Below are 26,144 nucleotides of genomic sequence, written 5' to 3'. Positions count from 1 at the left end.
GTAAATGTATTTGTAGTGTACTTAGCAAAAACTAAATGTATTTCAAATACATTTTAGTATATTTATTTTTCGCTAGGGTAAGCCTGGCCGTTCTGGTGTTCAATGCTCTGTAGCTCCGACCAGACGGCAACAGTTCAGATAGGAAGTGGCCTGGGTGTGAGGGGTCCAGAATATTTTTTGCCAGCTCTTTTACTCACTCTAGATAAGTACAGTTCTTGGAGACTGGGGAGGGGTGTACTAGTGATTCGCTGCACAGTCCGGACTATCCGCTGTAGTCTTCTGAGATCTGATTTGGTAGCTGAGCTGAACCAGACAGTTATAGAAGTGCAGAGGACAGACTCAATGACTGCAGAGTAGAATTGTATCAGCAGCTCCTGTGGCAGGTTGAACTTCCTCTGCTGGGCCATGTGGAGTCTATGTGGAACTCCCACTTCAGGTCCTGAGTGACGGTAGAGCCCATGAACCTGAATGACTCCACTGCTGCCACAGTGCTGTCCATGATGGTGGGTGGGGGAGTGTAGGGGGTTTCTCCTGAAGTCCACGATCATCTCCACTCACTTTCATCTCCTTGATCATCTACATCAACTCCACTGAAAAATAAATAAAAATAAATAAAATAAAATGTCATTTGCATAACTCAATTCAAGTCACTTTTATTTAAATACGCTGTATACAATACAGATTGTTTACAGGGAATAAACAGGAAAATATTGATTAATACTGTAGATGCAAACAGAATTAAATTCTGCTGTGAAGCAGCTTTTAAAAGCAAAAAGTGTCATTGTTCAGTTGAGCATTGTCAGTTCAGTGTTGATTCAGTTCTGTTCAGTTACTGTAAAGATCATCAAATATGAAATGTTCAATTCAGCTATAAAGAAGCTCTGTATAAAACGATGATTTTATTATCCAGCTCAGTTCAGTTCTCATCTGATAGTGTCAGTATAGCAACTAGACTATATACTAGCCCAACTAGCAAGCCAGAGGTGACAGTGGCAAGGAACCCAAACTCCATCGGTTCCTTCTGCTTGAAGATTGTCTGGTTCTTGTTGTCTGGCTGTCGTGTCCATGAGTTTTTCACAGGGTACCTGTCTCTAGGGCTCATCGAGTTGTCATGGGCTTGTTGTCTAGTTGTCATGTCACATTAGGGCTATTGTGGTCATCACTAGGGTCCAAAAATGTTACGAAATGTTACATGAAAGGCTGTTACGAAAATGAATGTTGACAAATAAAAATGACATATAACATGTCTATGAACACATGAACTTATGACTAGAAAAAAATAACACTGCTAGATTATGATGCATCAACGTTATCGAAAAAGAAACATCTAAAAGGAATAGCTGATTGAGGTAAAGCTGAAGACTAAATGATCTCCAGTAAACTGAAGCCTGTTCAATGACACATCCTATGTGTAATGTAAATGCAATCCAGCCATCGTGTCTGCATTCACAGGTGGACGTCACACAAAACCCCGCCCACTGTCATTATTCCCCCTCCTCTCTCCAGAACTGAGAGCTGTGTGGTTTTGATAAAGATTGATAATTAAGTATAGTGGATAGTTAAACAGTTTAAGTTAATTAAGAACAAAAAATAGTGTATAGGTGGAAAACAAAATATATGTGTGTATTAAAAAAAAAGATATTTGAGTAAAATGAACAGTGCCAAAAAAAAATTTTTTTTTGAGTGTACAATAGCAGGAAAATCATCATCTTGTTGCGGCAAATGGATCCAAAGCAATTCATTTGTAATTTACTCTTAATTTCAATTACAAAAACAAAATAAAATGACAAAACAATTTATATTGTGATCTATATTGTTACTGTGAAATAAAAGTCAAAAGAGTTTTTGTCATAATCAGCGATATGATATGCAGTGATATGCAAAGAGCTACAGTGGAATTCTATTTTTGAAATGATTTCAATTTCTGCAACAACATGGCTCAAATCTCAGGTACTGATTTTGTTTTGTTCATTATTAAAATAGTAAGTATGTATGACTTTATTAGCCATAATGAAAGCAACAGAGGATGATTTATCCTAAATCTTAAAAATATATGTAAATTAAAGGAAACAATGTTCATCTAACCCGTGAACTCTATGTAAGCAAACTCTATACAAGCAAACAAGTCAATTCCATGAAGGGATTATCGGTCTAGAGTATGTATTTTGAGTAATGTTAAAACGATTAACATTTGTAGTTAATTTTGTGGTAATTTTTCAGCCATGTCGCGTTTGGTGTAGACTGACAAAATGCTTGTTGCTGGAATCTTATCACATCGTGTCTGGATAGGACACAATGTAAATCTGCTTTGAAACAATCAGTGTTGTATAAAGCAATATATAAATAAACATGACTTGACTTGATAATCAACATTGTAACGCCAGTGCTGTCCATTAAGCCTCACTTGTATTGAAACTGCATTTTTTTCGTTTAATTTCACCTCATGTTTAGTAAGTAGTGCGTAATTATTATATATATTCTCCTTTCACATACATACATTTCTACTGTCACACACATACATACTCCTTTCACATACATACATTTTCAATACGCACAGACACATACATTCTCCTTTCACATACATACATTTATATATTCATATATATATATATATATATATATATATATATATATATTTATATATATATATATATATATTTTTTTTTTTTTTTTTTTGGTATCAATTACTTCCTCTTTAAGCAGGAAGTCACACTCAGACCCGGAAATACATATGCAAGACTTGCTTAGCTCTTCATCACAACTTTACAATGATGTTAATGCTATTTATATTCAAGTACAGTTTTTACTTTTTGGAGTAAGTAGCAATGTACATGAAATCAGACATTTTTTTAATAATGTGCTGACCAATGTATTGACCAAATGCAAAGAGAAACAGATTATTTTGTGCATGTCAGGCTGCATTGAGATCTCTGTGATCACATTCAAACCCTATGTGGATTTCTGTCAGTCTCAAGATTTATTGAGGACTCAAGAAATAGAGCAGCAGTAAATACATTGGAGTCCTTATATGGATTTCTAAATGTAGTGCGGACTGCTTATGAATCCAGACAAAGAATCAGGTCTGAGAACAGTTATGTCCTGTTGCACACACAGAAGAGGCTGTTTTTCTGGTGGCTCATATCATTTTTATTTCTGTCACACACTGTATAATCTGCAAATTCAACAAAGACAACAATAAATTTGTTTTTGTTTCACAGTGTTGAAATAGCTGGCAGTGTGACTTCTTCATGTCAAAAAGTGAAACGCTCTTTCAGTAGACTCACATTACACATTTATCTGATACTGTATAGTCACAGAAAATGAAACGGTGTATTCCAGCAAATTCCAGCCTGAGTAGCTAGTCGGATGAAAAAAATTCTCTCGCTGCAGTTCCTGAATTTACCGTAATCATAGTAAAGCCGCCTTTCCACTGCACATGACATTCGCATATGATCGGAACTCCACGCAGGTCCCGTACGACTCTCCATTGGAAATTAATGACTTGTATGACTTTGAGTGTAGAAATGTATGTATGTGAAAGGAGAATGTACAGTATGTGTGTGTGAGAGGAGAATGTATGTGTGTGAGAGTAGAAGAATGGATTTTGGCTTGTACGGCCCCTCATAATATCTATATATCTATATATATCTCTATATATCTAATATATATATATATATATATATATATATATAGATATATATAGATATAGATATATATTATATATATATATATATATATATATATATATATAGATAGATATATACATATATATACATATATACATATACACATACACACTCATGTAGTGTCACATCATAAACGTAAGCAATTAAAAAAAAAGCCATTTAAAAAAAAAAAAAAAAAAAAAAAAAAAAACTTTGTTAACAGAGCCTATTTGGACTTTCCATTATATCTAACATGGTGGTAACAAAGTCCTCACAGGAGCTTGTAATGTCCTGAATGTTAGACATGCTGTGCTGGTAATGTCACCAGATGGAAATAAATAATAAATAAGCTCAGGGATGACCTGAATTTTGGATTAGTCGAATTATAAATTGATTTCTTTCAAAATGGATCACGTGTGCTTGAATCTAGCCCCCTTTCCCTGTGCTTTTCTGCATTTTAATGTGAAAAACTATAGCATGTGTATTGGAGACATTTACCTCTTTAGTGACTGTTTTGGCTAAACATATCAAAATAGATTGTGACCCTCAGCTCTTGGGTGAGTGTTAATGCAATTCAGCATTAATTCACTAAAACACCATCAAGGAACTCTATTAGGGCCTCGTTTACACTGTCAGTGAAATGTGACCCAATTCAGATTTTTCGCTCACATGTGACACAGATCGGATGTGTTCTATGACAGTGTAAACAGGAAAAAAACGCATGCCTTCGGATATTTCCAGATCAGTTTCAGGCCTCATTCATATGTGGAAATAAATCAGATATGTGCCAATTTGACTGTCATGTAAACAGGCAGATCGGATTTTCTGAGGCATTAGGCTACGTCTCCGCGGTTTAATGAGGAGAGCAACCCTGACGCGCATCTTCAAAGGGACGGATGGCCTGACGAAACATGGACAAACGTTGACACAACATATCAAAGGAATGTGGACAAACGTTGACACAACATATCAAAGGAATGTGGACAAACGTTGACACAACATATCAAACGAATGGACAAACGTTGACACAACATATCAAAGGAATGTGGACAAACGTTGACACAACATATCAAAGGAATGGACAAACGTTGACACAACATATCAAAGGAATGTGGACAAACGTTGACACAACATATCAAAGGTTGGCTTGCTCATCCTAAAATTTCAGACCCACTGCTCTTAAAGCCCGCCACAATATGCTCCCACCAGTCCTGAGATCTCTCTCACACACAATAACTGAAGCATATGCGCAATGATGATGGCCCTTTTCGTCCTCCTCCGCCTCAAAATCATGGTGATGTTTAGCGAACTTCGCATAGGCTATATCGCAAAGCTTGCATCAAGCATATTTCACGTTCGTCCATCTATGCAAGAACCTCCTTTAAGCATGCGCAATGTTTCAGAAAAGTATGGCAAGTGTAAACACATGAATCGGATATGGGTCACAATTGAAAGAACGTGTAGATGGACGATCGAAAAAATTGCTGATTCCGATTGGCATTTTTTTTACAAGGACAAGTGATCGCTGTTATTTTTTTTAAGCAAATGCATTTTTATTTTATTTTTGCTCTATTACAGGCCAAACTGACCTTGAAGAAAAACATTTATAAAATGTATCATTTCAAAATTTAAAGAAAAAACAGAATGGCCTGACTTTCAGCTTTGTGGAATTATGCTGCATAAAACATACCTGCACAAAACAAAAACAAAACAGCAGATGGACTGAATGAAAATGCAAATGTACTCTCTGACAATACTTATAGAACAGCTGCGATATAGTGTTCCCTTGGTTACCGCGGCTGTACACAAAGCAGCGCTGCACTTACTGTAAACACTACTTTAATATGCATTATACGGAAACAGGAAAAGAAAATGGCATCAAAACTTTTCGTAAGACAGTCAGTTCCTATCAGAGAAACATTCAAATAACCCCCAAATTCAGTGTATATATATATATATATATATATATATATATATATATACACACACACAACACACACACACACACACACAAGAAGTGTCCCTCACAGAAGTATTCAATGCAGAATCGCTCATTCTTTGTGTCCCTCATGATGCTTGATCATGGATGTCTAAGGTGGTATTCTACCCAGGTAATCTACCCTTCTTAAGGCATTTATACATTTTTGTTTGTTTTCTGGGTTTGATTTTATTCAAGGATGCTGCTGCAATCTTTAATTTTGCTTTAACATCTTTCACAGGTGACCAATTTGAAGTTAGTTTGTAGAGATACAACAGAACGTGAGGTTTATGTAGGTTTATGCAATACATTCTGTACTCTGATTAAAGGCCGTCAAAACAAGTAGAGACTAACGGACCATTGTCAATAGCCACTATCCACTATCGGGCGAGCATGCTAGTGTGTGCCAGTCGCATTTCCACGGTCACTTCCGGGGCTTGGTCAAGTCTCCTAGGGGGGTTCCTCCAAGCCAACGGGGCCAGGGGTTTTTGGCCTGCTGAATGCCACGGTCCAAAGCACCAGCCAGTGTCTGAAATAACTTCCTATTGCAATCTAATGAAGATTCTGATCACCAAATATGGCAGAAATATATTTAAATGCTATGCTAAAGGCTACTTATGTTAACCATTGCATAATAAATACACATATGCAGAGACTGTTTTAAGAATTTGGACAAATCATATGATTACAATCGTATATTTGTTTCGTTTCATGTTTCATTTGTTTCTTCCCTGTGCCTTGGTTGATACTAGACTTTTGCATCTGCATATGTCATAAATTACACATACTCTGGTTAACTTCTTGTTTTCTGTCCGTGAGCTTCCTCTGTTGCTCTGATTGCAAGGATAACAGTATTAGTTATACGGGAGAGATCACTCAAACTTCCTTAGATCTATTAGAAAATTAGTAGAAATTATCATTCTTTCTAAAGAAATGTGATGTAAACATATGGTATTTTATCAATATTTTTCTAAATATGTAAGCCTTTGGACTTAAGTCTTAATAGAATTGTTTTGTGCATTCCCGTGATCACAAATAAATGGAAGCAGGCGTTACTGAATAAGTACTGTAGTAGTGTTCTCTTTTTATGTGTGAAATAATGATAAATACCAGGACACGCAAAATTTCAGAATCGCTGGTAGCCCTTGGGCAGGCACTCTTCAGATTTTGGTAGCCCGAAATGAATTTTACTAGCCAAAATAAAAAGACAATTTTTAATGTAGAAAATTGGTTAGGAGTCAAAACATCAATCAAAAACTTTTTCAAAACACAAAATATCAACAATTGGATATACTATGTTCAAATTAGAATCATCAATACATATATGCATCTGGTTCTAACTGAACTGAAATTTTTGTGACCAGAATGGTACATGAATCAGTCTGTGTCAGATTCTGAATCGGAGATATCAACTGAAATGCGCAGCTCCGTTGTTTTAAAGTCTAACAACGTTATTTTCTGATGGAATAATTCACATATTGAAGTGTAGCAAATAATAATAACAACAACAACAATTCCAGACTTTTTTGAGGCAAGTAAATGGTGCTGTAATTATTTTATGCTGTTTATATAGCAGAATATATGATGGTCAAGTCACCTTTATTTATGTAGCGCTTGTTACCATTCAGACGTTTTTGTTTCTAGACATCGTAATGTAATTTTTTTCCTAGAATTGTTATTGTACATGTATCTGATTTATCATTGTATTAGCAACCTCCCCGACTGGAAAACACAATAGCCCCAGGACGTCGGACTAGCGATTTTGCGAGCCCTGAATACTGTTTGATTCAGCATTATTAATGTGTACTCCTGAGGCGTGTAAAGGTTGGGGTGTAGGGTAGCACTGTGGGGCTGGAGAAATATTTAAATATTTGCTTAATTATCACAAAAGGTCTGTCCTATTTTGGGATTGATCATTAAACTGTTATGCTGCCTTAGAAGTCCATCAAAAATCATCTTCATGGGCAAAGAGTTCAGTTTGGCTGCACTTTATCAATGATAGCCTATGATTCGGTTAGTTTAATGTAATTATTGAAAACATTAGTTTTTTTTTTTACTTTTCTTAAATAACAGAACACATTAGCTTTAATGTTATGTTGGTGTTGCTAATAATTCCCACTTTTTTCTTGTCAAATTTGTGCTTGAAATGAATTTCGTTTCATGAGAACTGTAGAAGAAATTTGAAAAGAACTTAATTTTAAGTTCATGGTGGGAAACAGGAAACATGGTGGACATTCGGGTGATGATTGTAAGAATAAGTGCATGTTGATGTCACAGTGCAATGTGTCTTGAATAAAATGGGCCTGTTTTGTTTTTATAAGGTGCAATGTTTCCTGAGGTTTAACCCATGTAACGCTGTTTCATTTCCTTAGGTTCCTGAGGTTTTTAAACCTGTAGTCAAGATATAATGTATTTGTTTTTTGTCACGTATGTCTAAAATCAGGAATTTTTCTTTCTGGTTCTAGAGTAATCTATCTATCTATTTATCTATCATTTCCTGTTTCATACCACCATCCTGAATATCTTTTTGTATTTTTTATTATTTACAACTTATTTTTTGAGTATTGCGGGATTGCCTTCTCTATGCACACCATACATTTTGCTGTTTCAAGGCAGCATAACTGTGCTGGTAATGGCAAGTCAAGTCAAGTCAAGTCATCTTCATTTATATAGCGCTTTTAACAATGTAGATTGTCTCAAAGCAGCTTTACAGAGATAAGCGTATAATTTAAGGTAACAGAGATTGTTTCGGCTTTACAGCAGAGTTAAGTTATTTCCATCTAAAGTTAGTTTTAATTGATTTGGTTCCGTCGCAATGATCATTTGTTATTAAATTAGGGGCCGCTAAGACGACACCACTCTCTCTACACAGACTTTAAACGCGACCCTGTTAGAAACGCTGATGGCGCTCACATGAGCATTTAGAATGGGTTCTATAGTTATGTGCGTTAGAATATACGCAGGTTTGGAATTCCCTACAAGTCAAGCCTAAACAAAATACTTGTCTTTCCTTATAAATTTTGATAAGGAATTTTATTTTATTTGTTGCTTTGGGGTAGACCGCGAGACGAATTTTCCCGACAACGCCTTATCTGTAGAGTGGTAGTGGGATCCTCCATAGGGAGAGACTAGTTGGCACTTCAGCACTGCGTTGTCATCGGTCCAGGTGAAGGTCCTTCGTCAGATCTGGATACGGCCTGGATCCGGCAGGCTGCAGGAAAAACCTTGGGATAAACACAGACACTAAAATTAGCGTAGATGCCATTCTTCTCATGATGTAACGAGTACATCAGGATTTTTGGGAAGTGTTCCCGGTTCCGGCTGACCTAATCTATGCAGCATAACGTTAAATTATAGAAGTCTATAATGTATTATGTGAAAGCTAGGTCAAAGAGATGTGACTTTAATCTGGCTTTGAACTGACAGAGTGTGTCTGCTTCCCGGACAATGGTAGGAAGACTGTTCCAGAGTTTTGGTGCTAAATAGGAGAAGGATCTACCGCCAGCAGTGGATTTTGATATTCTAGGTATAATCAACTGGCCGGAATTTTGAGATCGTAATAGACGTGACGGACTATAATGCGTTAAGAGCTCGCTCAAGTACTGCGGAGCTAAACCATTCAGTGCTTTGTAAGTAATCAGCAATATTTTAAAATTTATGCGATGTTTAATAGGGAGCCAGTGCAGTTTTGACAGAACTGGGCTAATATGGTCATGCTTCCTGGTTCTGGTAAGAACTCGAGCTGCTGCGTTTTGAACCAGCTGTAGTTTGTTTATTAAGCGTGCAGGGCAACCACCTAGTAGAGCATTACAATAATCTAGCCTTGAGGTCATGAACGCATGAACTAATTGGTCCACATTTGTCAATGAGAGCATATGACGTAATTTAGATATATTTTTAAGATGGAAAAATGCAGTTTTACAGATACTAGACACGTGACTTTCAAATGAAAGATTGGTATCAAAGAGCACACCCAGGTTCCTAACCGACGACGAAGACTTAACAGAGCAGCCATCAAGTGTTAGACAGTATTCTAGGTTATTACGTGAGGAAGTTTTTTGTCCAATAATTAGAAACTCTGTTTTTTCAGAATTTAGAAGTAGGAAATTACAAGTCATCCAATTTTTTATATCCGCTATGCATTCCGTTAATTTTGTGAATTGATAAGTTTCGTTAGGTTTTGAAGAAATATAGAGCTGAGTATCATCGGCATAACAGTGAAAGCTAATGCCATGTTTCCTAATGATATCTCCTAAGTAGCATGTACAGAGTGAACAGCAGCGGTCCTAGTACTGAGCCTTGTGGTACGCCATACTGAACTTGTGATCGATGAGACATCTCATCATTTACTGCTACAAACTGATAACGGTCAGATAAGTATGATTTAAACCATGCTAGTGCATTTCCCGTAATGCCAACATAATGTTCTAATCTATTTAAAAGAACGTTGTGGTCGATGGTGTCAAATGCAGCACTAAGATCGAGTAACACTAATAGAGAGATACAACCACGATCGGATGATAAGAGCAAATCATTTGTGACTCTAACGAGAGCTGTTTCGGTACTATGGTACGGTCTAAATCCGGACTGGAAATCCTCGCAGATATCATTTCTTTCAAGAAAGGAACACAGTTGTGAGGATACTGTCTTTTCTAATATCTTTGACAGAAAGGGTAGATTCGAGATCGGCCTGTAATTGACTAATTCTGAAGGATCAAGTTGCGTTTTTTTTTAACAAGCGGTTTAATCAAAGCCAGCTTAAAGTTTTTTGGTACGTATCCTAGAGACAAAGACGAATTAATGATATTAAGAAGAGGATCTATGACCTCTGGAAGTATTTCTTTCAGTAGCTTAGTCGGTATAGGGTCTAACATACATGTTGTAGATTTAGATGATTTAATGAGTTTAGTAAATTCTTCCTCTCCTATAGCAACGAATGAATCAAATTTTTCCTCAGGGAGACTACAATGCACTGCCTGATGCGATACTGTAGTAGACGGTTGCATAGTTAGAATTTTGTCCCTGATATTATCAATCTTATAAGTGAAGAAGTTCATAAAGTCATTACTGCTGTGTTGCTTGGAAACTTCGGTGCTTGAAGCTTTATTTTTCGTTAGTTTAGCCACCGTTTCAAATAAATACCTAGGATTAGGTTTATTTTCTTCTAATAGGGTTGAAAAATAAGCAGATCTAGCAGCTTTTAAAGCCTCTCTGTAAGTAATTGAGCTCTCTTTCCATGAAATGCGAAATACCTCTAGTTTTGTTTTCTTCCAGTTGCGCTCCATTTTTCTGGCTGCTCTCTTAAGGGCCCGAGTGTGCTCGTTGTACCACGGCAAGCCATATGTATGTCAAAGTTTGTGATGAAGTAATTTTTGTGTTGCAATTGCTTCTGGCCTATCATAGCCTCAGGTTTTGAATGACATTTCTGATATTGTCAGTTTAATGATATTTTATTTGTCCGTTTATGTCACGGTTTCCCCTTGTTTGGTTGATATTTAGAACTGTGTGATCCTGTAGTGTAGATATAGTGTTGCTGTGAGCTTTCTACTGTGATTTTTAACAATTTTTTCTGTTTTGAAGACTTCAGGTTCACATGCTGAATGGAGCCCTTCTAGCTCTTCTCTTCCCAGTAGTCAACACTAGACTGGTGAGTATATTCATTATAATAAAGTAAAGTTATTAAATAAAGTTACCAAGTTACTTGATTCAAATTACACTATAGTAGTGGTTGAAAACACTTCAGTTGTTGAGTATTCCTCACTGTAGACTGTAGCATGATGACGTGTAGTGATGTTCTGAGATTACAGGTAACAACTCTTTCAGTAGCTTAGTGGATAAAGGTTACAGCATACATGTAATAAGTTTTGTTCACTCTTCCTGTCCTATTGCATCAAATGACTGAAGCTGTTCGCTGGAGATACTATGTGACAAAATTTTCAGAGATGCTAAAATTCTGTCTGCTTGTCTTAATTTTATTGTTGAACAAGTTGTGAACAAGGCATTACACTACTGTGCTGTGAGGAAGAGTCTTGTTCAGTTTAAGCTTTGTTTTTTTGACAATCTGGCTACTGTATTAAATTCCTGAGATTGTCTTTTTATTTTTTATGAGCTTTCTGAAATATGCAGATCTCGCCGTTTTCCGGGCCTTTCTGTAGCTGGAAACATGCCCCTTGAAATACCTCTAAATTTGTAATCTTCCACCTGCTTTCTTAAGAGCATGAGTGTGAATTTGTACCAATGTGTGGGGGGTTTCTCTTTAACTTTCTTCAAACAGAGGGGTGCAACACTATCCAGAGTCTTTACTCATAGTTTCTATCCTCACATTAAGTTATTCAGATCTTTTGGGCACTGTACAGTAAAAAGTAAGCACACTTCAAGCACTTCCATCACCGTAATATTTCACCGTGACGGTAGTCAGAGAGATGGAATTGTGTGTATTTACTGCCACTGTCTTGTGGAGGTGGTGATGGTTATTTTGGTGACTACCTACAGGTTAAATTGTTAAATAGGTTAAATTGTGCTGTATGTTGTATGTTTATGGGGGCTAATCACATGTTTGTGGCTATTGTAGGCTAAGGTCATAGTACTACCAAATGGTAGCAGGAAGTGTTTTTTTTTTTACCTGACTTTTATTGTTTTCCTAGAGCTGCCAGGTGGCGATGGCACCCTAGTATTCGAGCCCGTCATCACTGCTAGCATCAATACTATATTTTTAATGGTTTAGCTGTTTGTTTAGATGCTTATTGCATAAGCATATACAGTAGTAATAGTGAAACATGCTGACACCAAATATGACTAGAATGCAAGGTTTTCTGTATGTTTTTGTTATCTAAACATACCTTCTTCCCCCATCACAGCTTCCATTTGAAAAGGAGATATATTATATTCAACACTCCATGCTGTATCTTGTGCCTGTCTACCTCTTCAGAAAAGGAGGTGAGTTTCTGAAGTTAGGTCAAACAGTAGTCCTGGGGGGTATTCCAGAAAGCAGGTTATGTGACATACCTGGGTGTGTCTAAGGGCAAGTAATCGGATAACCTCAACCTTCGGTTCCAAAAAATGGAGGTAGCTTTCAGGGTATGTAAGTAGCCTTAGCAACTTACTCTCTGAAAATAACCTCCTCCGGAGCAGCTCATGTTCCAGGGTTAGTTTACTTCAGAGGTGTTCAGTACATGCGTGATCTATTGATGAGGCTCCAGTGGGCGTAACAGATTGTGCACAATATTATATATATAGTTATATTGATATATAAAGTGCTATTTAAACAAGGTAATGATAATTTTATTATAATATATAGCTATATACAGTAATTCTCATCTCACACATCGTTGATCTGAATTCAGATGTTTTGTTTTTTATTTTATTTTTCTATGCTAAAATGTATTTCTATAATAAAAGACATATATGATATGATCTGATATATGATATATCTTACCTTTGAAGCAATGTGGAAGCAAAATGTCTAAACAAAAAATAAACGTATACAGCCCAGACTGTATTTAGTTTAAACAGTCTTTCTTTTTATTATATAATTAGCATCAAACAAACAATATAGTTCTTATTCACAGTGATTAAAGATTATTAAACGAAAAGATTGAAAAATGATCGCACAACCACCAAATAGGTCAAGTCAAGTCACATTTATTTATATAGCACTTTTTACAATACAGATTGTTTCAAAGCAGCTTTACAGAGATAACAGGAAAATAATGCAACAAAGTTTGTTTCCAGAAGAAAATAGTCAAGTCAGTCAAGTCATCTTCATTTATATAGCGTTTTTAACAATGTAGATTGTTTCAAAGCAGCTTTACAGAGATAAACGTATAATTTAAGGTAACAGAGATTGTTTTGGCTTTATAGCAGTTCTTTAATAAAGTTATTTTCCAGCTAAAGTTAGTTTTGATTGATTCGCTTCCGTCGCAACAATCATTTGTTATTAAATTTGGGGCCACTAAGACGACACCATTCTCTCTACACAGACTTTAAATGCGAACCTGTGAGAAACGCTGATGGAGGTCACATGCGCATTAAGAATTGGTTCTATAGTTATGTGCGTTTGAATATATGTGCGCAGGTTTGTAATTCCCTACAAACCAAGCCTAAACAAAGTACTGGCGTTTCCTTATAATTTTTGATACAGAATTTTATTTTATTTTATCAATTCGGGGTAGATACGCGAATTGAGTTTCCCGACAACGCTTTATCTGTACAGTGGTAAAGGGATCCTCCATAGGGAGAGACTAGTTGGCACTTCAGCACTGCGTTGTCATCGGGTCCAGGCGAAGGTCCTTCATAAAATCTGGATACGGCCTGGATCCGGCAGGCTGCGGGAAAACCTCGGGATAAACAAAGACACTAAAATTAGCGTAGATGCCATTCTTCTTATGATGTACCGAGTACATCAGGATTTATGGGAAGTGTTCCTGGTTCCAGCTGACCTAATCTAAGCAGCCTAACATTGAATTATAGAAGTCTATAATGTATTATGTGAATGCTAGGTCAAAGAGATGTGTCTTTAATCTGGCTTTGAACTGACAGAGTGTCTGCTTCCCGGACAGTGTTAGGAAGACTGTTCCAAAGTTTTGGTGCTAAATAGGAGAAGGATCTACCGCCAGCAGTCGACTTTGATATTCTAGGTATTATCAACTGGCCGGAATTTTGAGATCGCAATAGACGTGAAGGACTATAATGCGTTAAGAGCTCGCTCAAGTACTGCGGAGCTAAACCATTTAGTGCTTTGTAAGTGATCAGCAATATTTTAAAATTGATGCGATGTTTAATAGGGAGCCAATGCAGTTTTGACAGGGGCTAATATGGTCATTCTTCCTGGTTCTGGTAAGAACTCGAGCTGCTGTGTTTTGAACTAGCTGTAGTTTGTTTATTAAGCGTGCAGGACAACCACCCAGTAGAGCATTACAATAATCTAGCCTTGAGGTCATGAACGCATGAACTAATTGTTCGGCATTTGTCAATGAGAGCATATGGCGTAATTTAGATATATTTTTAACATGGAAAAATGCGGTTTTACAGATACTAGACACGTGACTTTCAAATGAAAGATTGGTATCAAAGAGCACACCCAGGTTCCTAACCAACGACGAAGACTCGACAGAGCAGCCATCGAGTGTTAGACAGTATTCTAGATTATTACGTGAGGAAGTTTTTTGTCCAATAATTAGAATCTCTGTTTTTTTCAGAATTTAGAAGTAGGAAATTACGAGTCATCCAATTTTTTATATCAGCTATGCATTCCGTTAATTTTGTTAATTGGTAAGTTTCGTTAGGTTTTGAAGAAATATAGAGCTGAGTATCGTCGGCATAACAGTGAAAGCTAATGCCATGTTTCCTAATGATATCTCCTAATGGTAGCATGTACAGAGTGAACAGCAACGGTCCTAGTACTGAGCCTTGTGGTACGCCATACTGAACTTGTGATCATCTCTTCATTTACTGCTACAAACTGATAACGGTCAGATAAGTATGATTTAAACCATGCTAGTGCAATTCCACTAATGCCAACATAATTTTCGAGTCTATTTAAAAGAATGTTGTGGTCGATAGTGTCAAATGCAGCACTAAGATCGAGTAACACTAATAGAGAGACACAACCACGATCGGATAATAAGAGCAAATTATTTATGACTCTAATGAGAGCTGTCTCAGTACTATGGTACGGTCTAAATCCTGACTGAAAATCTTCGCAGATATCATTTCTTTCAAGAAAGGAACACAGTTGTGAAGACACTGCTTTTTCTAATATCTTTGACAGAAAGGGTAGATTCGAGATCGGCCTGTAATTGACTAATTCTGTAGCATCAAGTTGCGTTTTTTTAACAAGCGGTTTAATCATAGCCAGCTTAAAGGTTTTTGGTACGTATCCTAGAGACAAAGATGAATTAATGATATTAAGAAGAGGATCTATGACCACTGGAAGTATTTCTTTCAGTACCTTAGTCGGTATAGGGTCTAACATACATGTTGTAGATTTAGATGATTTAACGAGTTTAGTCAATTCTTACTCTTCTATAAGAACGAACGAATCAAATTTTTCCTCCGGGAGACTACAATGCACTGCCTGATGCGATACTGTAGTAGACGGTTGCATAGTTATAATTTTGTCCCTGATTTATCAATCTTATAAGTGAAGAAGTTCATAAAGTCATTACTGCTGTGTTGCTTGGAAACTTCTGGGCTTGAAGCTTTCTTTTTCGTTAGTTTAGCCACCGTTTCAAATAAATACCTAGGATTATGTTTATTTTCTTCTAATAGGGTTGAAAAATAAGCAGATCTAGCAGCTTTTAAAGCCTCTCTGTAAGCAATCGAGCTCTCTTTCCATGAAATGTGAAATACCTCTAGTTTTGTTTTCTTCCAGTTGCGCTCCATTTTTCTGTCTGCTCTCTTAAGGGCCTGAGTGTGCTCGTTGTACCACGGCGTTGGACTATTTTCTTTAATCTTCTTTAAGCGCAACGGAGCAACTGTGTCTAAAGTGCTGGAAAAGAGAGAGTTAAAAGTTTCTGTTGCAATATCGAGTTCTTCTAAGCTATCTGGGATGCTGAGATGATGAAACTGATCAGGAAGATTATTGATAAAGCAATCTTTAGTGGCAGAAGTGATAGGTCTAACATATTTGAAACACGGAGTCAGCTTTGCAGCCTTGGCTAAATGCAAATTACACGAGACTAGGTAATGATCTGAGATGTCATCGCTCTGCTGCAGAATTTCAACGGCATCAACATCCATTCCATGTGATAATATTAGATCTAGAGTATGATTACGACGATGAGTAGGTCCTGACACGTGTTGTCTAACTCCAATAGAGTTTACAATGTCTTTAAATGCCAATCCCAATGCATCTTTTTCATTATCGATGTGTATATTAAAATCACCAACAATTAGGACTTTATCTGCAGTCAATATTAATTCTGATAGAAAGTCCGCAAATTCTTTGATAAAATCTGTATGGTGCCCTGGTGGCCTGTATACAGTAGCCAACACAAATCTCAAACGTGATTTATCATTTATACTATATATTTTTACATTAAGTACTAACACTTCAAAAGAATTATATTTAAAACTTGATTTCTTAGTGGTTTTGAAAATATTACTATAAATTACAGCAACACCTCCCCCTTTGCGTTTCAGACGAGGCTCATGTTTCTAACAGTAATCTTGCGGGGTGGACTCATTTAAAGTAATGTAATCGTTTGGTTTTAGCCAGGTTTCTGTCAAACACAGCACATCTAGGTTATTATCTGAAATCATATCATTAACAATGAGTGCTTTTGAAGTAAGCGATCGAATATTCAGCAACCAAAGCTTTAGCATTTGCTCATCTGTAATATAGCTGTTTTTTATTTGTTGAACATCAATTAAATTTTTAACCTTAGATGGGTTAAAACGTTTTTTTGGATTTCCAAATTCGGGGAACAGACACAGTCTCTATATGATGATAGCTAGGTGAAAGAGGCTCTATGTGATGGGATTTATCTGACCTTGGTGACGCGAGGCCGCTAGCAGACAGTCGGTTTAGCCAGTCTGTCTGCTTCCTGACCTGAGCCCCAGATTGTCATGTTTAATAGCATCTCCAAAATAGCATCACAGTCCAGCTTAAGTTCAGTTTCATTTCTGTTGTAAAAAAGTTATTAATTTAGTTAATTTATATATATATGTAGCCGCTCTAGAGAAAACCGTGATGTCATCGTCCAGCTTAGTTCAGTTCTCATATAATGGTGTCAATGCAGGCAGATCAATAATATTGTTGAATATTAAATTAAATGTTAAATTTAATTTAACCAAATTAAGCAAGCCAAAAGCCAATGGCAACAAAGGTGGAAAAAGGTCACAGTGGCAAGGAACCAAAACTCCATCAGGTTGCAGGATGGAGAAACAAAACCTTGGGAGAACCCAGGCTCAGTCAGGGGCCAGTTCTCCTCTGTCCAATGAACGAACAGTGTATGATTATGATTCAGGCAGCATTACAGGTCAGATTGGATTGGAACAATCATAGGTGGTGCACAAAATAAAATGCACAAAATAGGTGGTAATATGCATTTAAGTAAATCAGCATTTAACAAAAGTAGTAGTATGGCATGGCTTTTCTTAGCGTCTGTTTCCATGGTGATTCGTCGCTCTATTGAGAATGTCTGGTGTGTTAACCATGAACATATTCTGAGTTGGATGAACTTACTCCTGGGTGCATTTTTGGAACCAGCATACTGTACCTCGAGTAAGGTTTGGTTGAATCAATTTGGTTGGGTATGTTTGACGGTAAAATAACCTTGCTTTATGGAATACACCCCTGGACCCTTTTACCCCACATGATTATATCTTCCATTGTCCACATGTGCACCACAATGTCATTTTAGCTTCCCTGTCGGTGCCTTTCAGGAAAAAAATGAGCGATGTAAATACTATTGAAATCAGTAGAAATCACGTTATTTATAGAGCTCTACCAACTGCAGATCTCTGCCACAGTTTTGAGGAAACAGCTGAAAACTCATCTCTTCTGTGAGCACTTAACTGTAGCCTCCTAAAAAACCTATTCTATTTTACTACCGTACCTCTTTCACTATTCCTTTGTCTATGCTCTCACTATTTCTTAATCCCTCCTTTATTGTAGCTTGTACTATCCTGAACGATGGCTAAAATGTTGTATTACTAGCGTTTCTCATGTTTATTGCCTCTTTAAGATTAACTGATTAATTTTTATAAAAGTGTCTGCTAAATGAATAAATGTAAATTTAACTGATATGACCATTTTGAAATGTTGATGTCAGAACGGCACTTCATGTGCCCAGAGTAAAAGATACATGAGTGAAGCAATGACGCTCAGAGAGAAATAAGTAAACCTGTAGTGTCTCCTAATGTTCAGACAGGACAACTACAGCTCCACAGTTTCTGGGAAATCAATGCTTTATGTGAAAGAAGGATTGATAATTGATAAAAGGATATCATTAATTAAAAGTATTACATATATATTTAGTTGAATAACAGATATATTGACAGATATATCAAATAACACAATCTTAGTCTAAGAGATTCTTCTGAATTACATTATATAGGCTAAAGGCCTATATTTTTAGTTGATAGGATATCATAATAGTAGTAGACTATTCTGATTGAATGATACTTCTTAGTTGGACTGTAGGTTATGATGAATAATATTTGATATACAGTTGTAATTTATGGAAATATTATATAATAATTCCCTGAATTTTAATAATTATTAAATATAATGATGAAAACATGTCACTGTGGGCCTTCTTGCCCAATTCTATCGGGGAATGAACCACACTTTAACTTTTCACTTCAAAATAAAACAGTAATTATTACCATCATACCCTATACATCTTTTTGTTATTTTTGAAGGACTTGAAGTTGAAATTCTGTGTGGTAACAGATTTGGTACCTGGTAACATGTATTACTGAACCCAGAATATTTCTTCAGTTCATGAAAATAAATCAGTGATCCAGCACTAAACATACTACTCTGACTTGGAGAGTCCTGGGTAGGGTTGCACCAGCCATTCGTAAGATCTTTCTTAAAGGGGGGGTGAAATGCTCATTTTCACTCAATCTCCTGTTAATCTTGAGTACCTAAAGAGTAGTATTGCATCCTTCATATCTCCAAAAAGTCTTTAGTTTTATTATATTTATAAGAGAAAATAGGCTGTACCGAGTCTTTCCGGAAAAAAACGAGCGTCTGGAGGCGGGCCGTGTGGGCGAAGCCAGAGCCATAGAGAGAATCCGTCGATCTGGGCTTTGTTTATAAAACATTCATCGTCGAAATGCAGGGAACAAACAGTCTACACAACTCGTTTCTGCATCCACTGTTCCTAACGCTGGGTTCTTTGGTAAGCTTTCCCTCACCAAAAACACTTTGGAGACACTATGCAGCGCTGCCGATGATTTCCTGTTGAAGCGCGTTGAGTTGCGCGGTCGCGCTTTTCCGGGAGAAATGCTCATATAAGGAGTTCCACTCTGGTCTACGTCATTAGATCCACGGTAAAAAAAAAAACAGCCGAGACTTGTACCAACCCGGAAGTAAGATTTTCGGCACAGAAATTCTCCGTTATTCGTCCAAAATATTTTTAAAAAACTTTGGCCATGTTAAGCATGAGAATCCATCTCTTTAACACTGTAAACAACTCTGAATACATGAAACACCATTGTACCCCCCCTTTAAAGGGATAGTTCACCCAAAAATAAAAATTCTGTCAGTAATTACTCACCCTCATGTTGTTCCAACCCCGTAAGACTTTCGTTCATCTTCTTCGGAACACAAATTAAGATATTTTTGATTAAATCTGAGAGCTGTCTCACTCCTCCATATGCTTCTCTGTAATTGAAACTTGCCGGCCCAGAAAGTTAGTAAAGACATTGTTTAAAATAGCCCAAGTGACTACAGTGGCTCAACCATAAGTTTATCAAGTGACAAGAATACTTTTTTGTGTGCAAAAAACAAACAAAAATAACGACTTTATTCAACTATTCATTTTCGCTTGATAAACTTATGGTTGAGCCACTGTAGTCACTTGGACTATTTTAAACATTGTCTTTACTAACTTTCTGGGCCGGCAAGTTTCAATTACAGAGAAGCCTATGGAGGAGTGAGACAGCTCTCAGATTTCTTCAAAAATATCTTAATTTGTGTTCCGAAGATGAACGAAAGTCTTACGGGGTTGGAACAACATGAGGGTGAGTAATTACTGACAGAATTTACATTTTTGGGTGAACTAACCCTTTAAATTGGAACGTAAAGTCCGCACTAGAGGCTTAGTAACTACTAGCTAGTTTGTAACTAACTCTGCTTAATTCCGTTGCACCATTTGTTCGCAAGGCAGAACATAGCTAGGTGGTAAACTCTCCGTAAAGTAATGCTTAGTTGCATAATATGACGTTTAGCCTCTGATCCAATAGAAGCCTTAAAATATGTGAGCAGAAGTTGTTTAAATGTTAGGAATTTCAGTTTATCCTTCATTCTAACTTCTTTTGCCTCACTTGACTAACAGTAAAAATATGTTTCCGTTACATACAATACTTAATCATCATGAATAACTTGTGTTTTTATATGTAAATAACATTTAGAAACTGTATTTGAAATGAAATTATTATTATTATTATTATTATTAAGGAAAAATAAATAAGTACTGATACAAAAAAAACATAAGAAACAACATTTATTGATTATGAATGATTTTATTTAACATGCACAACACGGACCGATGGGACAGATGCACACAGCGAAGCAGTAGGATGGGTTCGTGTTGAGGAGCCGCTAACAAAGTAATCTATTCATATAATGTTCTCTCTCCTAAAATGTAAGCGAATGTAAATATCAGCATTATCATTTATGTCTAAAGAATTTAAGTCTGTCAGGTAAAAGAAGAGCTTATAAATGCAGTTCAATCTGTCTGCTATTTTATATCAACCCTTACTCCTGATCGGAGGCTTCCGTAAATATTTAGTTTATACATTCACGCTTAGGGTTAGGGTTAGGGTTAGGGTTAGGGTTAATTTAATGGTGCAAACTAAGTTTAATGGTGCAAAGCAAAAATATTTAGTAGTGCGTAAGTTGTATCTTAGTGCCCATTTACATCAAAACTAAGCTAAGTTGTAACTTACACACAGTTGGTGCAACCGGCCCCTGGACTTTACATGCATTTTAACGTCTGTGTCATGTGTCTTGTTTGTCAGGTGTGTATAAGCCAGAGCCGCTGGGTGACATGTGGTGGGCGCTGCTGTCCTCAGGAATCCTCTTCCTCTACCACTTTGTATTCCTCCAGGGCCTTGGAATGGTACGACAATCAATCGCTATTACAGAATCCAGAATAGCATTCTACTCTTACTGTTTCTGCCTTATCTTTGAATGGCAGAAATACAAAGAGTTGTATTACTCTTTGTACTCGGCTGTCTGTGAGTTGCTTATGTAAAATATGGAATACTATCTTACTACTTACTGAATACTTGCCTTACATACACTGCATGCTTCCCACTGTTTTTAAGTCAGTGAAACAGCTGACATTTTTCCACAACATTCCACTACATTGTCACATGACTTTATCACATTCTGTGTTTAATTCAACAAGTGATTATTTAGCATTTTTAATTCATTATTGTGTAAAAATGTCAACTTCTGGCAGTTTAATCAAATAACACTTTTAGTCAATTCATCACTTCAAGTTGAATATCAAGTCAGATGCATTGTGGGACACAATATTCAATTCAGTATGCTCTGTTGTTTACTGTTCATTTTAATAAACGTAGTAGATTATGCAAATTGTCATTCATAAAATACTAAGATAATTTACATACATACTATAGATGTGAAAATAGTAACTAGTACAGTATATTAGTATAGTATGTCTGAATATAGCCTTCATTTCTAAAGTATCTTACACAGTACAGTAAGCAAGGTGATCAGCTATCAGCTAATGACTTCCAGTATATGTTCTTAAATATTTTTATGGCTGTTCCTGGTGACAGTGTACAGAGAACACATGTTGTTGAGTGCTGTGACAGCAGGTTTTTATGGTCTCACTCAAAGCTGCTCGATTATTTGGACACAGAAAGGTGAATGTTTGCTGTCACCATTACACTACCTGTCAAAATAGTAATTAAAAAAAAAATGTCTTTAAAAGACATGTCTCTTATGCTCACCAAGGCTGCATTATTTGATCAAATCAATATTGTTACAATTTAAAATAACTAGCTATTCCTTCAGAAATCATTCTGAAATGCTGATTTTGTGCTTTGTTATAAATTATAATTAGCGCTCAGTCAGTATTGTTTTTTCATTATTATCAATGTTACAATTTTTTTTTGCTGTTTGTCTCTTTTAATCAATTTAATGCATCCATGCTGAACAAAAGGGTTTAATTGTTTTCTTTGTTTCTTTTTAAATCTTACCCCACACTTCATGGTTTGCACAAAAATATTAAGCAGCAAAAACAGTTTTCAATAAGTAATGTTTATTGAGCACCTAATCAGCATATTAGAAGGATTTCTGAAGGATCATGTGACAGATTCTTACAGATTCACATTTCAAGATAAAGAATTATCTTAAGAATTAAGACAAAGAATATATATATATATATATACATATATATATATATATACATATATATATGTATGTATGTATCATATTTGTTACATGCCTTTGCTAAGGGTTTGTGGTCTGCACAGCACCATTCATTCAGCAGTTTCTCACACCAGGCTCCAGAATTTAGTGGGTCTCACAGGTGGTATGAAATTTATACCAAACCTCTTTCCAGCTACCTTGGCATTAGTGTTATTTGCATTCCGCTTGGACATGTGATAGATAAGTGAGTCCGGTGATGTCTTCCACCGGTTGTGCTGGGTCGCATTGCAACGGAAATAAAGGAGCCGGACTCCATTTAAACAATAAGACTGAGGAACGCTGAACTTCTGGAGCACAGACAAGCTTCTTGTCTTTAACATGCAGAGGAAAGAAGCCTTGAAGGTGAATGTTCTGAAGTCTGTGCAGAAGATCTGGATAATCTGAAAAGAAGTCTCAGAAGTTGGTGCAGAAAGTTATGTCGTTGTTTCTGTTGCTTTTTCTGTGCTCTCCAAAAATTCTCTTCTTGCAGAACTTTTTTTCTCTCTTTCTCTGCTTAAATTTCAACTTGCAACATTGCAACAGCACAGAAACACTTTTTCTGTGTCTCCGTGAATTGTTCAATACTTCTTGAATTTGGAAATTGGCGTGATAATTATTTGCATAGTTTAAAGTTCACATTTAGAACCTAATAATGCATACATTCATATAACAACATAATTCACTTTTCAAACCAATTCCAGATTCACCTAGGCATTGTACTGAACACCACAGGATTGTGTAATGTTGAACTTTCACCTGTGCATTTATGTATACCTTGTTGTGTCCCAAACAGCACTCAATAAGTGAATACAGATCCTAGTGGAAATGGAGAGGATTTCCATTTTGTGTTGTCTTCTGTGAAGATCTGTCCTTCCTTTTTGTTGCAAAACTTTTCTATTCCTGGGAGTCCTAAGAAATTTACAATCATTCACATTGTTGATAAGAATGAGGGAGAACAAAACAGTTCCTGTGATTGGGTTGGTCACTGTGTTAATAGACCATGCTGACCTTTATAACAATCTGTATCTCATCACTACTCTGTTTAGTAGCGTGATCAAATTTCCACCTGTATTATTATCATCAATGGACGGTGGCTAAATTTGACAAGAAAATTAACTTAAATAGACTATTTCAAAATATTTAGCCTTACTTGATAACCTGATACAGGCTAGAGCAGAAGTTATATTATGTTTTTCAAGCATTGGAGTGTGCCTGTAGCACCCCTTGTGGCAGTGTTGAAGATGCAACTTGCACTGCACTTTTAATTGCATCCTGGTATGTTTTGTAAAATTAAGCATGAAATCGATCAAATTCTGCTTGAATGATCTGCGTTCATATGTTTTGGATATGCATGTTTAGTTATTGTGTCCCTATACTAACTCAATCTTTTATTTTGCTTCCCACCAGTTGACCGAAGTGAATTTGAACAACATGCTGTGTCCGGCTGTCTCTGACCCATTTTATGGACCCTGGTATCGAGTGTGGGCAACGGGCCACCAGACGGCCTTGACTTTACTGCATGGCAAGGCTCTGACCATCCTCTCGCAACACACTGCTCCCACATGCCGGGATTTACTGGATATAGCACGTCTACGTCTACGCAACAAGAAGATGGACTAGTGTTTTTATCAGCAGTCTCACATGGACAAAACCGAAACTTGTCCAGCATCCTAGATAAAAGCGTAATGTTAGTACATACCTTTATTTTCCTATTTGTTGTTGTTTGGTCCTAACCTGGTTTCTCATAGCTGGATCGAAGAATTGTTTTTACACCATAGGAGCAGGGGACAGCAGCATTCAAACAACATCAACCTTGCCTTTTTCTTTTTAGTTTAAATGTTTAGCAAAATGAAGATTCGGTGAACTCTCAACAGATGTAACCTTTCTTCTCATGTTGCCTTCTTTAGTTATGCTCATCGAACAGTGAAATGGGGCCAACTCATTTGCTGAATAGCGGTTGCACAGTTCCTTGCTCCTTGGGTCCTGGAAATGCAGTTTTAAAAGATTGTCTCAAAATTACACTTTGTTATTATTGTTGACCTGTTAAGGAAAGCATAGATGTGGCGGTACTGTATGTCTAGGAGATTTTCCAGGGTATTTCCAATCCTCTGGCAGTATCTTTCTTTAATACCGTTATGTAAATAGTCAGAACTCTACATTTTACGCTGAAGCCATTAGCTGTTGGCTGAAGGTGTCCATTTGATTCCATTAGACTATTTACTGATGATGTTATTCAAGGGAAATGGCTGTTGTTTGTAGATAGACCGAATGATCGGTTTAAGGGTAGTTTTTATTTTTAACCAATAGTTCTTTAGACGTTTCTTACTGGGCCAGTTAAAAAAAATAACATTTTCCCTTTATTTTACAAACTTATGTTTTACAGTCTCAATATTTAGCTAAACACAATTATCTATAAATGATTCGATTCAGTGGAAGTTGTGGAACTTTATTTTACAAACTAACTAGATTATTAGAACTTGAGCATGGCTGTTTCAGACTTGCATTAAAGTGTTTACCTTATACTGTACATGAATGACTGAGTGTTTACCTTATACATGAAAACGATGTACAAAAAAGTCCAATGTGTAGCCAAATGAGAAGGAAAAACGAGTTCCATTTGGAGGTTATTTTGGTCCCAAAAACTGCTCAGCACTTGAAGTGTATTCCATCATTTCCATGTCAAAGATCCAAACATAAAATCAAAGCAGTTTGTGGCTGTTGAGCTAATGTAAGAAATCCAGTGCAGTCCAGTGAATTATGGGATCACTCTCATTCCAATGTATGCAACTTGACTGAAAGGGAAACCTTAGTTCTGATCTCAGTTTTGTACATATGTTTTTATGAAATATGTTCTATATTAAAGGTCTTCTCCAACGTGTAGCATCCATGAGGATTGTCTTGGTTTCATGTCTGTTCATCAAATCAAGTTATTCTGTGAAGCATGAAGACACTACCCAATGCTTGTTCTTTCAGATTTTTTTATTGGATAAATGATTTAAAAGGTAATAACAATAATGCTTTAAAACTACATTATCATTGCCACAGCCATAGCTCACATACCCACATCTAACCCATCTATTTTCCACCCTCCCCCAACACAATTTTTTTTTGTTGATTTTGTCATTTTTGTCTTTTTTTTTTGGAGCCATACTACCATATTCATAATAAATGCCCATTTCAAGTCTCATCACTCTAACAGCAATTCAATGGGGTAAAGGATCTAGTTCTACAGGATAATTTTTTTTTTTCATTTGTTTCTATTTTTTTTTTTTTTTTTTTCACCAAGTCTTTACTTCAAAAATTTCAAGTTCGTAAAGCAAGAGAGAATCCAAACTCAAAACAGAAATAAACCAGTGGTGGGCATGAGGGCTACACCAGGCAA

At 36.4% G+C, this 26,144-nt stretch overlaps 1 protein-coding gene across 1 annotated transcript in view; it reads left to right on the top strand.

Moving 5' to 3' along the window:
* Positions 1–25,649, top strand: part of LOC308705568 (transmembrane protein 164-like) — a 41,642-nt gene extending 15,993 nt beyond the window's left edge. Inside the window, exons 3-6 of the mRNA XM_081390643.1 lie at positions 11,224–11,290; positions 12,501–12,579; positions 21,340–21,440; positions 24,170–25,649. Coding sequence (XP_081246769.1) covers positions 11,224–11,290; positions 12,501–12,579; positions 21,340–21,440; positions 24,170–24,382 — 460 coding nt within the window. The 3' untranslated portion in view covers positions 24,383–25,649. The remainder of the gene's footprint in view (positions 1–11,223; positions 11,291–12,500; positions 12,580–21,339; positions 21,441–24,169) is intronic.
* The last annotated feature ends 495 nt before the right edge of the window (positions 25,650–26,144 follow it).

The sequence above is a fragment of the Scardinius erythrophthalmus genome, assembly GCF_964197995.2.
Source record: "Scardinius erythrophthalmus genome assembly, chromosome: 17".
In the NCBI taxonomy this organism is placed as follows: Eukaryota; Metazoa; Chordata; class Actinopteri; order Cypriniformes; family Leuciscidae; genus Scardinius; species Scardinius erythrophthalmus.
This window is presented reverse-complemented; position numbering and strand designations above follow the sequence as displayed.